General features: G+C 43.8%; 1 protein-coding gene across 1 annotated transcript in view; it reads right to left on the bottom strand.

Moving 5' to 3' along the window:
* Nucleotides 1-14977, bottom strand: part of pcdh7a (protocadherin 7a) — a 75333-nt gene that overhangs the window by 49875 nt on the left and 10481 nt on the right. The window contains exon 3 of the mRNA XM_070553421.1: nucleotides 6011-6787. Coding sequence (XP_070409522.1) covers nucleotides 6011-6787 — 777 coding nt within the window. The remainder of the gene's footprint in view (nucleotides 1-6010; nucleotides 6788-14977) is intronic.

The raw sequence follows: 14977 nt of genomic DNA, 5'->3' as shown, positions 1-14977 counted from the left end.
AAACCGAAAACAGAGACAACTGGCACATAAGTGTTACGTTCAATGACCTTAGCTATAGGTGACGGAGAACAGCATGGAGGAAAAACAGAGTTGTGGCTGTGAGTGTGAACGAGTACTTGGAGGGTAGAGGCAGGCCACTTTGCCATATTGACTGCAGTGCCATGTGACGGCTGTGATCATTAATGCCCTGATGCCAACGGGTATCCTGATGACCCACATCTCAGCAGTCCACGCTCACTGTCTGGCTGCCACCCAAAAACAGACCTCTCTCCATCTTATCCCGTTTCCTGCCCCTCCCCGACCTGCTCTAACCTTCTTCCTCACACTTCCTACATTAGAGCTCAGCATACAACCTCCACCCACTTCTATGACTGACTAAAACGCTGCTGTGGTGAAGAACTTAAGACTCATGATGGGAACCGATTCCACTGGATCTTTTCACTTCTTGTGTACCAAATATTTGAAGTTCCCACTCCATCTCCAGGAGATGGAGAAGTTATGAAGTTACCTGCTGCAGGCTCCGGTTTGAAGGACCTCAGTTTGGAGAAACTGATTATTTGTGAGCTAATGACTAACCCAGGCCTGGATGAAATGTTACCATTTAAAAATCAACATGACTTTATAGCAGTTCACACAGGCAGAATGTGTTTGTATTCATTCATACAGAAGCATCATTAGATACTAAATGGAAGTTCAGCCGCCTTGGAATAAACGTTCCTGCGCCGCACCTTCTGCACTGTATTTGCTCACCCTTTAACTTTGTTTCCTTTTCATTTTAACGTTGTTTTTCTGTCACATTGATTTGAATGTTTTTGCTAATGGAAAGCACACTGAATTACCTCAGCGTATGAAATGTGCGTTACAAATAAAGCTGCATACCGCAGACCAGGTGAACCATCATCACTGACGAAGGAGCCAAACCATCACCGAAGTTTATGAAAATAAATATTCAATGGGGACTTTATTTAAATGCTTATAGAATATGGTTAGGATGAACTGTTATAACATATAACAAATTAGATAAATGACACACACGCACACACACACACACACACACACACACACACACACACACACACACACACACACACACACACACACGCACACACACACACACACACACACACACACACACACACACACACACACACACATTGGTATTAATGTGCAAAAACTTGTTCATCTGAGAAAAGTACAAAAATAGTTATTAAGTATTTGATTAATGAAACGGGTATTTGAATTGTATACAAAGTAGTCTCTTTTTAATGTCTGGAATAAAACTGACAAACAATTGCTCACTTTTAATGTAGTTGTTTTTATTGTCCTTTACATATGTCCGTTTTAGATTGACTATAAAATGTATGAACTTAAAAACGACGGGTACTCAAACTGAGCTAGATTAGTTTAGGCCTCCTTACAACACTGAAGAAATGAAAACCCTTAACTAAACAGTTTAATCCAGGGCTATTCACTCTGGGCCTCGAGGGCCGGTATCCAGAACATTTTAGTGGTTTCTCTGGTCCAACACACTGGATTCAGCGGTTGAATCACCTGCAGCAGCTCATCAGGCTCTGCAGAAGTCTGTTGCAGCAGCTTAAAACCAAACCGTGCTGGATACCGGCCTGTATTTAGGCCACAACGTGTTAATTTCCTTCTGCATCTTCAGTTGTTTCAGCTGAAGGCAGTCATGAAGACCTCTGATGTTGCTGTTATTCCGCCAGTGTGTTTGCGCCTACAACATTACGGCATCGAGTTGTTATGGTTACGCAGCACCTCTGCGTAAAGTACCTCAATGAGCATTCTGTGTAATTCATTCAGAATTGATCTCCTTCCTCCAAACTGTGAACACGCACATTTACGGAGTGTGAGGTCCCTCACAGAATAGACGGATCACATTGTTGTTGGTCATATTTGACCTAAAAGGTATCGCTTTAAATGTCAGCATGCATTATGGTGAAAACACGGTGAAACATTTATGAAGGAGCAGCACAAGGTAGCATGGTGCAGCCATTTTTTGTTGTCTGACAGCAAAAAGGTCCCTGGTTTGAATCCCACGGCAGCCACTGCATGTTCCACCCATGCATGTGTGACTTTTCTTATGTCTCAGCTTCATCCCAGGCTGATCAGAGGCTCTAAATTGCCCCAAGGCTGAATGAGCGTGGGACTGGTTGAAAGCCCTGTGATGGACCGGCTACCTGGCCCCTGCCTGCCTGTCGCCCAATTAGCGATGGGTACCGAATTCGGTACTTTTTGAGGTACCGGCCGAATTCCATAGTACCGACCGAGCACCGATTCACGTCATTTGAAACGGTGCCTCGTTTCGGTACCCGTCCTTGATAACGAGAACTTGCCTAGACAGCTGCGCATGCGCAAGAGCGTTATGTCGTCGGTCGCTGCGAGCCAGTTGTAAACAGAGCAGCATGGTAGAAAGAACGCACGCTAAAGCTTGGGTCCACTTCACTAAATGTGATGGGTAACTGGGTGATGATGAAACCAGCGACAACGATCTAAGTGAGACATCCTCCTCTTAATCTGCTCCGGTAGGTAAATAAAATGTTTAAGATAATGTTAGCTTGATATGTTAGCTTCCGTTCCGCTAATGGTGCGTTCGATTTCTCCTCGGAACTCCGACTTTCCGACTAGAAGAACACGAACGCGCTCTAAAGTTTGGCTTCACTTTACTAAATGCGACGGGTGATTGGGTGAAGATGAAACCAACGACAACGATCTAAGTGTGAGGCATCATCGTTTTAATCTGCTCCAGCAGCTAAATAAACTGTTAAAGATAACGTTAGCTTGATATGTTAGCTTCCATTGCCGCCATTGTTATCAGCTAATGGTGCGTTTGCTTTCTCCTCGGAAATTCTAACTTCCCAGTAGGAAAAATCAGTTGAAAAAAAACGGCAACAGGAATGAAGATACACAGTAAATTTAGTTCACAGTAAAGATGTTTGCTTCAGTTTAATTATCAGCTTATAAAACTACAAGGACAATGTTAAAATACAAACAGTTGAATGTTATTTATCGTGATATTTATCAAATATGGTTATATATTGAGAAAAATATATATTTAATTATAAAAGAAAATTAAAATATTAAACACTCAAAAGTATCGAAAATTGGTACCGTTAAGTACCGGTATCGATTCCTAGGTACCGGGAATTAGTACCGAATCAATTCAAATGTCAAAGGTACCCATCCCTACGCCCAATGACCTCAGGCTCCCTGTGACCCTGATAGGAATGTAACGGTGCAGATAATGGACGGAAGCACCATTTAGGCAGGATGAATTGTCTAACACGTCGATGAGATTGTGAAAAGTCGTTAAACTAGAAGGATATCTGGAATAACAAGGGCTCTGAATTTTTCTGCTTTAAATATGCAAATAACAAATAATCTCATTATATGTGCATTGATTAGCATAAACCAACATAATGTGGTAAAATACATACAGATATCACATATTCATCTTTTGCCAGAAAAAAGAGAACACAATAAAGAGCTGAAGGTGTTAAGTGGCTGAGTTGACACTAAATGAATCACATTTATTAAAGAGATAAAGATTACTCATTTTAATAACATTCTTGCAGCGCTCCATCTACTATTCCACCCACTTATCTTGTTCAGTTTTAGATTATTCAGACTCATTGATATAGAGTCCTCCCATCCCTCTTCCCTCCTCAGTGACCAGTTTCACTTCAAACACCTAACAATACTTGTTGCTTCTCAGATGCAATCCCACCCTCCGTCCACAACGTTCAGTTTTCATGACTCTCGCTTTTCCCGTGTAGAAAAAACCGTGTCGGTGTGACGATGAGCTGTTTTCAAATGAGGAGTTTTTAATGTTTTCACTGACCCAGTAAAGCAGCTTTGAGATTCAGAAGTTTCCTTCCCTTCGTTGCATTTGCCCCATCTTTCTTCCCCTCTTAAACTTCCATAAATCTCTCCCACTCTTGATCGAATGCTACTCCAATTTCTGCTGGCGTCCCATTTCCCTCATTTGGCACGTACGTGCCACCTTTTACTTCCAGTGTCTATCTCTCACTTGCACTCATGTAGAAAATGCATATGCCTTCATAAAATAAGCAGTCCCTCAAGCTCAGCGACGAGAACCCACCAACTCAAACTCGCCCGTGTTGCCAAACTATTCGAATTAACAAATTCTGACATTTAAGTGAGCGCAGTCATGCGTGAGCCCTAAACACACACAAAACCCTAGCTGTTAGATGTTTTGGGGGTTGGAAGGGGGCGCACCCCTCTGCAGCAGGGGAGTTAATGACCCCACGTGATCAATAATTCATTAAGCTGTCAGTTTGTGTGTCTGCGCGACTCCCCATGTGTGCTGGCATGTTTTGAGAGCACGTAAGTATGAACGCCAAACTCTCCCAGTAAGCAGTTTCTTTCCCAGGGAACGGCAGATTAAGAGGATTGACTCCGTAATGGATTAACCTCCGGAGTTTTGTGTGCGTATGCATATGTGTGTGTGTGTGTGTGTGTGTGTGTGTGTGTGTGTGTGTGTGTGTGTGTGTGTGTGTGTGTGTCGAGCAGGATCAGAGTGCCCATGTATGAATTGATTAGTCTAAGAAGCTCTTCTCCTTCCCTTTTAATGACCACATCAGCATTTTTTCACCACAAGCTGGATAAATGTGGAACTGTCTGTCAAGGAAACGAGACACCGCCCCCTTTAAGCAGGGTTAGCTGTCACTCAAATATCACTCTTGGGAAGACTCCCCATGGACTGCAGAGACCCTGCTGTGTCCGTATGTCTACAGTGATAGATTGTGCCTGCGTCTGTGTATTATTGTGCGCGGTGGAGTGGTGACCGACCAGCTCTTCGCAGCATTTATTTGTCAGCTTTTAACTGCAGCTTCCGGAGAGGAGGCCAAAGCCAGCGCTTCCATTAGATATGCAACAGATACTGTTTATGGAATAAATATGTATGCTAAATGGAAGAAGGACAGCAGCTCGAGAAGGAAAACAGAAAGACAAAATGACCAATTACCCAGTTGGAAGAAAGTGTTTTCCCACTCCCTCTATATGTCTTTGCTCTGACTGAACTCATCAGGGGTTCTTGCAAATGGTCACACGTACGTATAAAATCATGCATGTATGCAAAGTTCACCCAGCAACAGTATGGGCTTGATTCATGTGCTCTGCGGTGGAATCAGCCTTACGCGGTTCTAAGATTTGACACACACACACTCCCTGAGTGAAGGACCTCAGGATTGCACAATCACAACAACAACACACACACACACACACACACACACACACACACACACACACACACACACACACACACACACACTGACAGCCACTTAGTGGAGATAAAGTATTTAGGACGTATGTAAACTAATATCAGATGTAATGGAGGTGACTGATCAACAGAGAAGCTTGAGTGTAGGAAAGAGATGATCAAAGAAAAAAAATAGAAAAATTATTTTTTTTTCAAGCTTTGTAGATCTTCTTATGTGGAGACATGATGGCGTTACAACCATCTTGGTCAAATCCTGGAAAAACAAAGCTTTGTGAGAATCCAAGTGATGATGTCACAAATGCTATTAGCAGCTGACTCGTAAAGTTCAACTTGCTGGGTGTTTCATTAAAACTTGTCCAGTGGTCCCTGAGATATGTTGCTAAGCAACACAGAGGGTTGCCTCCAACAATAAGACTTGAGAAATGGTTCAGGGCTTGGGGGACGTTATGGGAAGAGTACTCTTGATTACTGGATGTAAGCTTAGCTAAATATCAGTAAATGTGTTGGTTGTTATAAGCATCCTGTAGTTTTCTAACATCAATTGGCAATCTTGAAATAGGTTGACTTCTGTTTTCGATGTACTTTCAGTGAATACTTGATCAAGTTTTGTGAAAATCTTTGCAGAGGTTCTTCAGATTTTTGCCTAACAGACCAAGATTAAACAAGCGTGCAGGGACGCGGGCAAAACCCTGCCTTTTGGCTTTCAGTGTTGGGTAAAACTAAAGAAGGTGATAGTAAAAACAGTGGTCCTACCTGTTTGCTGTACTTGTTTCCAGTCTGGCAGCTGTAATCTGAGCACTGGTCAGATCCCAGAGACATGGCGTCAGCGTTGCCACTACCCCCAGTGCTGCTGCTGCTGGAGCCGGCACTCCCCACACATCCACTGCCCACAAAGGTGTTGGAGGGAGGCAGCTCCTGGACTGCCTGGTGTTTCTTCCCCTCTGCTGGGGGCGAGTGGGGCTGCAGGTTGACTGCAGGCAGAGGTGAGCTGGATTTGTAATGTCTGGCCAGATCAGGGCTTGACTGGTGCCTCCTTCCGCCGCCCATTCGTGGGCTGCCAGGGTCACCGTCCACAGCACAGTAGCGGGCTGCCAGGCGCTCACTGGCACTGCTGAGATCTTCTTCCTCGTCATCATTGCCATGGCGACGCAGACCGTTGACTGTGACGATGCCGCTATAGAGAGATCTGTCCGACTTCCCTCCACCTCCAGCCGTTCCGCCACCTCCAGTGCGTTTATCTCGTCGAGGTTTACGTCCACGGTCTGATCCCCCACATCGGCTGACCTGTGGCTGAGCCCCTGAAGGGCTGAAAAAGTCCTCCTCTGGCTCCTTTTTTCCAGCTTCGTAACCATTCTTACCCTGAGCACCGCACTGTCTAGCTGTGACCACAAGCAGAATAACCAGGATGACCGCCGCTGCTCCGGCCAGGACACCGATGGCAACGCTGAGGCGCTGTTTTCCCAGGGCCCGCTCACTATCTGGGTCTCCAGCGATGTCCATTGACAGTGGAGCCATCAGGCTCCGGGCCACCTGGGATGGAAAGAAGAGGAGATAAATCATCTGAAAAAACTGAAGGCAAGTAAAGAAAAAAAAGACCTTTCTAGAAGCGCGTCTGTTAGAGATGCCACAGTGGGTGTGAGCCACAGAGAGACATCAAACAGCATCTTCCTCTTAATTATACTTATCATTCTGTTTAGTGTGGGAGCTTCACTGTTACTCCCAGACACTCAACGTCACTTAATGTAATATCTCTTGCCTGCAAGTTGCAGCATTTTCAGGCTGCATCTAAAATCCTTCACTTATGATCTCGCATCTTCTACAGAGGTTCAAGGAAATACCTAGGACTACGGCGTTTAAAGCTGATTAAAAGAATAAAAGAGCAACTTTAGACATGGAGGCTAGAAGCAAGAAAGAAAAATGGCAAATAAATGTGAAAATCAAGGCAGGAGAAGCAGGATGTCTACATCCTCAGGCACCAACACATCTACTGTCTCATCAATAAACAATGTCCCTATTGTAAATGATAGCGTAGGTGTGGATTTGTTAAGGATTCGCTATCACAATGTCTGTACTGAGAATTGGATGGGTAGACAAAGAGGAGGGTACTTAAAACGTGTTCTTTTTAAAGCCATTTCTTTTTTGCTTCTTTAAAGGTCTTAAATTCTGTTCTGTTAAGCTAATAGCTCTTTTTGTTGTGAGGCAAATCCGAGCAAATCCATTTAAATATCTAAAGTTGTTACAAGGCTTTTATGTTTTTGTTTGAGAATAAATCAGTGTGTTTACATGCAGCCAGTAACCCTTTTAAAACCCGAATATTCACAATAACCCGGTTCCGCAGGTCCATGTAAACACCGCCAAAAACCCGATATGCTCATAACCGGGTTTACTACACCTGGGGTAACCCTTTTCTAACCCGAATGTTTGGTCGTGTAAACGCATATCGGGATATCCCCATCAAAGCGTGTGTTCTGCGCATGCTCTGTTCGCAAGGAATCTTGGTCTTTTGAGTAGCGAGACGTCTTGTATGCGCCAGAACACCGGAAGTAAACAAGTTGGGAGCAACATGGCGAGTCGCGGCACAGCACCACACTTTTGGAGTGACGAGGAAACTAAAGCGCAAACAAACACGGTCGCTATCTCCTCCGAACTGGGAAACATGTTGTTGTTTTCACGGATACCAGAACAAGAAGAACCGGAAATGACGCATATTGCGTCTGGACGTAGTCCATACGTCCTGACGCTACCCCAATGTCCGCATTTACATCGGGTTATGCAAGTTAGGGGTAACTCTTTCTATTTATGCTTGTTAACAGGTTATTCTGATCAACTCAGAAACCCGAATACCGACCCTAACCCGGATATTGGCTGCATGTAAACGTACTCAATGAACTCCAGTTAAGAAAGCATGAGAGCGTCCATAAGAGCGACTCAAGCTGGCACACTAACAAAAAGATCATTTTAAAAAACAGGGTTATGGTGCAACACAAGCACGCCATTTTCATCAACAGGGGATGACGGGACTGTAAAGTTCTGCTTGGCAGAGTCATACTGGTCACCTTCTTCCCGAGAGTCATTACGCAAACCGAACACAAACTCACGCACTGGGATGCATATGCATGCACATATGCAAGTCCACACTGAGCCTAAGCTGTCTGTTAGGGAGACAACTCATTTTGCAGCTTCAGCCTTGTCTAGGAGCTCTCACAACAAAGCCTTCCGCCTGGCTGGGCTGGAGATGACAGACTCGTGTAATCCCTGCTCCAATAAGAGCCAGCCCGTAATAAGGTTTGTAGGAACGTAAAAGGGCTGAGAATGAGCCCCTAGGCTTTGAAGTAAAATTAACTATCTAGCTGTTGCAAAGAATTTGGTTTTCCAACTAAACTTTGGAACTTGCTTTCCAAGAAATATTCCAACCCACTGCGTCTACATTAGTCACTCTCTCTCTACTCGTTTCCCCAGAGCCAACAGTGACATTGTGTTATTTTTCATTGTTTCATCACCATCTGTCTTGAGGTTTAAGTTTCACTGTTGGTGAGTTGTATTGGTTTTGCTCTATTGTTCTGTTTCCACTGCAGAGGGCCTCTCTGCCAGACTCTGCTCTCTCATCAGCCCCGTTGCTCTTCTTTTGCCTGCAGTACTGCTTCTGCCGGGCATCTTTGGAATGCCGCCTCCCTGCTCCCTGCACTGACTCCCGTATTGTGTGTGTGTGTGTGTGTGTGCAAGACAAAGAGAAAAAGAGCAGCACAGCGTCATACGTACACATGCTACATGACAGCATGGTGCGAATTGAGTTTGCAAGGCATATGTGGTGCAGAAAAGTGTTAGAGGGTATGTGCTTGTGAGTCAACTCAGATTAGTGAGGCGGATTCACTGGCTGCAGCTCGTGTGAGCCCAGAAGAGTTGAGGTGGGCTTTGCATGTCTGCAGAAAACTCAGTGTTCTGACTTATAAGCAGCATCCAAATGCATCCCCAAATCCCAGTGGAGTACTTGATTCTGCTGTGTGTGTGCTTTCCCACTGGACTTAACATGCCTGTCTGCCTCCTGCAATCTCCAAGGATTAGATTTTTATCATGTCACCGCATGCCTGGGTATTTGACCGAAGCAGGGGTTCCCCCATGACCCCACCGCTGACCTCTTGCTCAGAAAACTCCAGATCTTTAATGCCACTCAGAACATTTATGGCTATCCATTACACTTTAAAGGGAAGACAGGACGCACTTATCGAAAGACACCAAAGCCAACTCAGTGATCTTAAGATGAGAAATCTGATCTGAAATCAAACGCAAAGCTGAAGCGGTATCACTAAAAGTGCTAATCAGCTTTACAATGCAGCGCACTTCTTACACACAAAGCTCCTGAAAGGTTCCCAAATGACAACAATGACAAGCACGGACTAAAATGTCAATTTCCTCTTTCTCGGGCTCGAACCCTGCAGCATAATATTACAGATAATTACCAAACATGTGGTTCACCCAGTACTATTGGATAGAAAGGACTGGAGTCATTTTCTGCTGCGGTGCTGCAGCAGCAGCAGCCGCTTTCGTTCCCTAATTGCATCTGGCACCCATCCACCACCCGGTTTGACTTCATTATGAGATGGAGGTATTCTCTCTTAAATGACTTCTACTCAATTACGCCAAGTTCCTCCCTACAATCAAACTAAACTGTGCATGTTGTATTCAATGACGGCTTTCACTGCAGCTTAGGCGTATTACACCCTATTGTTTGATTTAATAGTCCCGGTCATTTAGGCTCACTGCTGATAATTCCACCTCTTACCGAGAGTTCTCTTCTAATCCTCACCTCCTTGATTTTTCCCCCTTTTTGTGTTTGTCAGCGTCGCACGCATGAGGTGTTCTTCTCGCGGCTAGTGGTGAAATCCTACAGCTTTGATTTCCACCGAGTTGTTTGTTCAGAAAGTTATTGTGACATGAAATGATGCCAAAGCTCTCAGCCTGCGATTATACAGAAGAGTTTCTTTCTTTCTTGTTGCTCAAAGGCAACATTTAGCTTTAAGTGTTATTCAAAACAAGCACAGTTCAATTACAGGGCCCTCAAAGCTGGATTTTACTCATTTTAACATGACTGTCCATAAAATCAACACTGGCATGAAAGTTGGTGGTACACAGGTTTAGCAGTGCGAGTTGTAAGTGAGGTCTTAGAGATTGTGATCTTTGTCATCATGGAGTAAAACTTCCAGAGAGGCTAAATGACACAAACTCAAAAGTGGCAAAAATTCCTCACGCAATCTATAATTGCTGTATTGGTTTCACTCTCAGACATCAACTTTTTTTTTCCAAACCCAATTTTGCAACCATCCAGTCAAGTTACACTGATGTCATATCTCTACAACTCCAGTATAAGTGCAGGAAAATGCACAATTATAGATATGTGGGTATGTCAGATAAATGCATTTCACCTGTAGTAATTTCAAAATAATTAGCTTTTATGACATTTAGCAATAACTTTAACATGGCTTAAGAGTGCTAGCATTAATGTTAATCATGGTGCATTGAAGTGTGTTAAATATTAGCCAAGCTTACTTTGGGTTTAAAGGGACAGTCGAATGGAGTTAAATTACAACTGGAAACTGATCTTTGAGCATCTATAAAGCATATAATGTTGTTGGAGCTTATAATGTCCCAGTAGCCCAGATAAATGGCCAAATAAAAGATTCATAATAAGCCTCATTATATAAAGACCTGTTATTCCCACCCACTCCACCAGGACATGAATGGTCAGTGAGCTGCATGCTGACTAGCATCTAATTGACTACCTGGGTATAATTGAGTGTGTGTGTGTGTGTGTGTGTGTGTGTGTGTGTGTGTGTGTGTGTGTGTGTGTGTGTGTGTGTGTGTGCGTGTGTGTGTGTGTGTGTGTGTGTGTGCGCTCGTGCACGCGCATGCATACATGTTTTGATGGGGGGGGGGGGGGGGGGGGGGTATGTTGGAGGCTTTGAGTGCTAATTCAGCCAACAGGGGAAGGGTTTGAAGAGAGACCAGTGAATGTAAACTCAAGGTTCCTCAGTAAGTCCCCACTTAGAGACATTGTATATTTTTACTGTTAATCTCTGAAAATATCCATCAAAATGTTGTTGAAAATGAATGAAATGATGCCCAGTAGATGAAATATTGGTGGCTTTGTAATATATCACCATAAACATTGGGTCTAAAATGCATGGGAGCAGGTCTACTTCTCTGGGTGATGCCATACAGGGTATATACAGCAATCCTTAAGTAAAATTTACTACTTTTTAATACCTTTTTTACTACCTTCAGAATTTTTTTTAAAACCATCACAACACTAAATTGCAAGTGTTAATCAGCGACCTATTTACACATATTTTAACATATATAACATACAAAAAGAATAGACTTAGAGACTCACTGATGCTGACAACGTATTGCACATATTTATTTTACTTAGAAAATAAGCCAGGCACTTCTGTTCAGCGGTTCAGACAGTTGACTACGAGGCCTGAAATGATGCAGAACGACCACTGAATATGACGTCATCATTATGTGACCGGATATGCTAAAGTAGAGCTGCTCGATTAAGGCAAAAACAATAATCACGATTATTGTGACTGAAATTGAGATCTCGATTATCGAAGACGATTTTTCAATTCATGTAGATTTTTTATTTTATTTTTTTATTCAGTCATAAAATTGCTCAGGGCTAGAGCTGTGGCGACGCATCGATGACGTCGACGGCTCGATTCTAAAAATTCGTCGACGTCAGATCCGGTAGTCAACACACCGCGCCCACTTGTTGCATCCCCAGGAGTTTGTAAATGGAGGAGGAATCTGCCTGTTTTTCCTCTAGTTCGCCCTCTTCTCCACCTTCACTAACATCTCCGCCAAATACCGAAGACCCGGAACAATGTCCGTCTGCTGCTAGATTCCTTTCCTGTTTTGCCCGCCTTCGTCTCCCGGCAACGGACAACAACTTCCGGGGTCAGATGCGCTGCTTTGTCTCTACCGCAGATGTAGAACATCACCGGGAGCGTTTCTCCCTTCATAAAGGAGCTTCTTTCAGACATGAGGAGAGCTGTTTTGGTGGTAGCAGTCTCTCCTCCGTGCTGGTCTGTTTGATGCTGGGTATTTTTGGTTTATTTAAACTTGGTAACTTGAATTTAATGTTGGTAAAGCTACTGTTAGCATTTTCGCTAACAGCTTCTTGCGTTTGGATAAGCGGTTACGTTTTGGTTTAGAGTTCATCTTTTTTGTGGTGCAGATCTCCCTTTTTTTACATTTAGAGTGTTGTGGGTTTTCGATTTAGTTTAAAATATCACCTTAAGTTTGGTTTAACCGCCCAGTTTAGAGTTTGGACCTTTGGAGATCCTTATTTTGGTCCAGAACCATGTAATCGTTTCCCAGTGGGACATCCCTACTTATTTGTACTTTTGTTTTAATTTCCCACAGGCAGAATTAGTTTTATTATTCCCAACCTGTGGATGGAAATATTTATGTTTTTTTGTAGTTGTGAATAAACCTGATCATCATTTTAACTTTTAAATCCCGTTATTGTCCCTTCCTTTTTGCACACAAGCCAAACTCCCCAGGAAGGATCGTAACACCACTCGCCTCACGTACATAAGTGACCAAATCAAAGCAGCATGGAGACACTCCGTCTCCAACCACCTCTCAGGCAGCAGCCTGCACTCCCAACCTCTACAGTCACCAGAACATAACCAACCACGACACAATAAAAGCAGTGTTATACAGAATGGAAGGCCTGTAGTGTTTATTCTCTTACAGTAACAATTTATCAAATTTTGGAAGAATTTATTTGAGATTTTTTTGTTTTTATTAATTGTGCAATAGAAAAATAATCGCTAGATTAATCATCTAAATAGTCATTAGAATAGTCGACTATTCGATAAAATAATCGTCAGAATAATCGTTTTAAAAATAATTGTTTACCCCCAGCCCTACTCAGGGCACAATCAGGGCAAAAATAAACAAGAAACAAGATGATCACTAAAATAACTCCTGATTCCCAGTATAAAAAGACCAATATACTTATAGCTCATAGTTTATGACCCAAGGGCAATAGACCTTGGTTTAACTCATTTAAGTCTAACCAGTACAGACCCAAATACCAATATCTTGCAAATACTGACAACAACAATTATACAGTGACATTTATAACAAATAAATGCAAATAAATTGATGTTCACAAAATGTTGCATAACATTTATTTAGTCGTGTCAAGGTGCTGTAGGAGCATGCACTAGCACCGTGTCCTCAGAGAGATTAGTTATCAGCGTGAGGAACTTATTTCTACCTTATTTATAAACTATGTATTTACAAGTCCATCAGTTAATGTAATAATTGTCTCAACCACAGCTGCACCCCCACCCCCCAACCCGGTCTCACAGCAATCAGGGGCAAGCTGCACGTGTTTAGCACGCCGCACACGCACATTTAGCCGTTTTTAGCGGCTCAGGAGCCCGCAGGTACGGTGTGTGTCACTCACTCTGGTTAATCCAACAGAGAGCCGGCTCTGAGAGCTGTTTCTGTAGCGACCGACACATCACTACATCATTCCCTTTCCTAAATGTCCTGAAGAACGGTCCGGAGCGCAGACAGAGTGTTTAGCTAACCTGCAAGAAATGTCGACGACAGTTATCCAGAAAGTAGCTAAGGGTTACCAGAGATGTTTCTGAGGTGTTCGCTAGGTACTTTTAGGATTTAAAAAGTCAAGAAGGGGTTCTGAAAAGCTGTTGGAAATAGCGTCAAAGTCGCAAAGTTGGCAACACTGTGGGAGGAGCCCTTCATTTGCAACACAGGGCAGCGCAAGCGGGAGGAGCAAATAATCTGTTTTGTTTTTATAATCGTTCAAAACATTTCATTTGGAATATATTTCTATGTTGATATTCATAATACGACACCTGATAGTCTGAAAAAAATAATACCTAATTTGGAAAAAATAATACCTCTGAGACCAAATTTAACACTTTTAATGGCCTTAAATTTGACTATTTTTATTTATCACTTTTTAATACTTTTTAAAACCCCGCGGACACCCTGCCATATTAGATGCCATGTTTCCTTCTACCATCACCTCCTTGAACCGTCACCTTTTCGTGGTGGAGGAGTTTGAGCGCCCTAATGATCCTAGGCGCTATGATGTCTGGGGCACTTTGTGCCCCTGGTAGGGTCTCCCATGACAAATGGGCCTTAGGTGAAGGGTGAGACAAAGAATGGTTCAGAAGTTCTTTCATGGATGTAAAAACAAAGAGTCAGAGTACCCGGCCCGGAGGGTTACCGGGGTCCCACCCTGGAGCCAGGCCTGAGGTTGGGACCCGTGAGCGAGCGCCTGGTGGCCGGGCTTTCGCCCATGGGGCCCGGTCGGGCCCAGCCCAAACCGGATACATGTTCTCATCCAACTGTGGACCCACCACCTGCAGGAGGAGCATGAAGGGTCCGGTGCAGTGTGGATCGGGTGGCAGACCGAGGCGGAAGCCTTGGTGGTCCGATCCCCGGACAAGGAAACTGGTTATTGGGACATGGAACGTCACCTCACTGGCGGGGAAGGAGCAGGAGCTTGTGGCAGAGGTTGAGCGGTACCAGCTAAATATTGTCGGACTCACCTCGACACATAGCATTGGCTCTGGAACCCAAGTCCTTGAGAGGGGTTGGACACTCTCGTTTGCTGGAGTTGCTCCGGGTGAGAGGCAGAGGGCTGGGGTTGGCTTTTTGTTAGCCCCAAGA

The sequence above is a fragment of the Nothobranchius furzeri genome, chromosome 7 (genome assembly GCF_043380555.1).
Source record: "Nothobranchius furzeri strain GRZ-AD chromosome 7, NfurGRZ-RIMD1, whole genome shotgun sequence".
Taxonomy (NCBI): Eukaryota; Metazoa; Chordata; class Actinopteri; order Cyprinodontiformes; family Nothobranchiidae; genus Nothobranchius; species Nothobranchius furzeri.
The sequence above is the reverse complement of the archived record's forward strand: the minus strand, read 5'-3'. Positions and strand labels throughout refer to the sequence as shown.